General features: G+C 47.7%; 1 protein-coding gene across 1 annotated transcript; it reads right to left on the bottom strand.

The window, feature by feature from the left end:
* Positions 1-220: 220 nt before the first annotated feature.
* Positions 221-620, bottom strand: LOC126977370 (histone H4-like). The gene has a single exon (XM_050826133.1). It carries the CDS (start codon positions 617-619, stop codon positions 308-310), a length of 312 nt encoding a protein of 103 aa, XP_050682090.1. The 5' UTR covers position 620; the 3' UTR covers positions 221-307.
* Positions 621-868: the final 248 nt, after the last annotated feature.

The following is an 868-nucleotide window of genomic DNA, read 5'->3' as shown; positions in this document are numbered from 1 at the left end:
TAATAAACTTGTTCATATTATCGTTATGTCCGACTTGACAGACGAAGATTTTGGGTAGTATATAATATGTGTGGTGTGTGTGTGGGTATGTATTTATGTATGTATGTTTAATTATTACTATAATAATATTATAGAATGAACGTAAAAATATTCTCGTAGAAAATATTATAATAGAGTGTTCGAGGGTCACCTGACCTCAAATCAACATAATCGAATCTAATGCGGCCCTGAAAAGGGCCTTTTTAATTTGTTTGTCGTCACCGTCGTCGTCGCGTCACGTTAACAAACTATCATCGCGATTGCGCGACTAGCCACCGAATCCGTAGAGGGTGCGTCCCTGTCTCTTCAGGGCGTACACGACATCCATGGCGGTGACAGTCTTCCTCTTCGCGTGCTCGGTGTACGTGACGGCGTCGCGGATCACGTTCTCGAGGAACACCTTGAGAACGCCCCGGGTCTCCTCGTAGATGAGACTGGATATACGTTTCACTCCACCCCTGCGCGCCAAACGACGGGTCGCCGGTTTAGTGATACCCTGGATGTTATCACGCAGCACCTTCCTGTGGCGTTTCGCTCCACCTTTCCCCAGACCATTTCCTCCCTTGCCGCGACCAGTCATCTTGAATGTTCAACTACTTGTTCAGAAATCAGACAGCGCTCCGCGCGCAATCGCCCTTCTATATATAGGCAAAGTTTCGATGCGATGCGAACTTTTTTTTTTTGAGAGGAGGAAATACTGTTACGTATTTACGCCCCGGAACGGGGCGTAATTTGTCGGACTCGAGTGACACCCCATACCGACTCAAACCTCCTCTGTGCTGTTAGCAGCTCTGGCTTTCACAGCGAAATAGGACGTGGGCCGTGGAGT

The sequence above is a fragment of the Leptidea sinapis genome, chromosome 45 (assembly GCF_905404315.1).
Source record: "Leptidea sinapis chromosome 45, ilLepSina1.1, whole genome shotgun sequence".
NCBI lineage: Eukaryota > Metazoa > Arthropoda > Insecta > Lepidoptera > Pieridae > Leptidea > Leptidea sinapis.
Note: the sequence above shows the minus strand (reverse complement) of the source record. Positions and strands in the feature narration are given on the sequence as shown.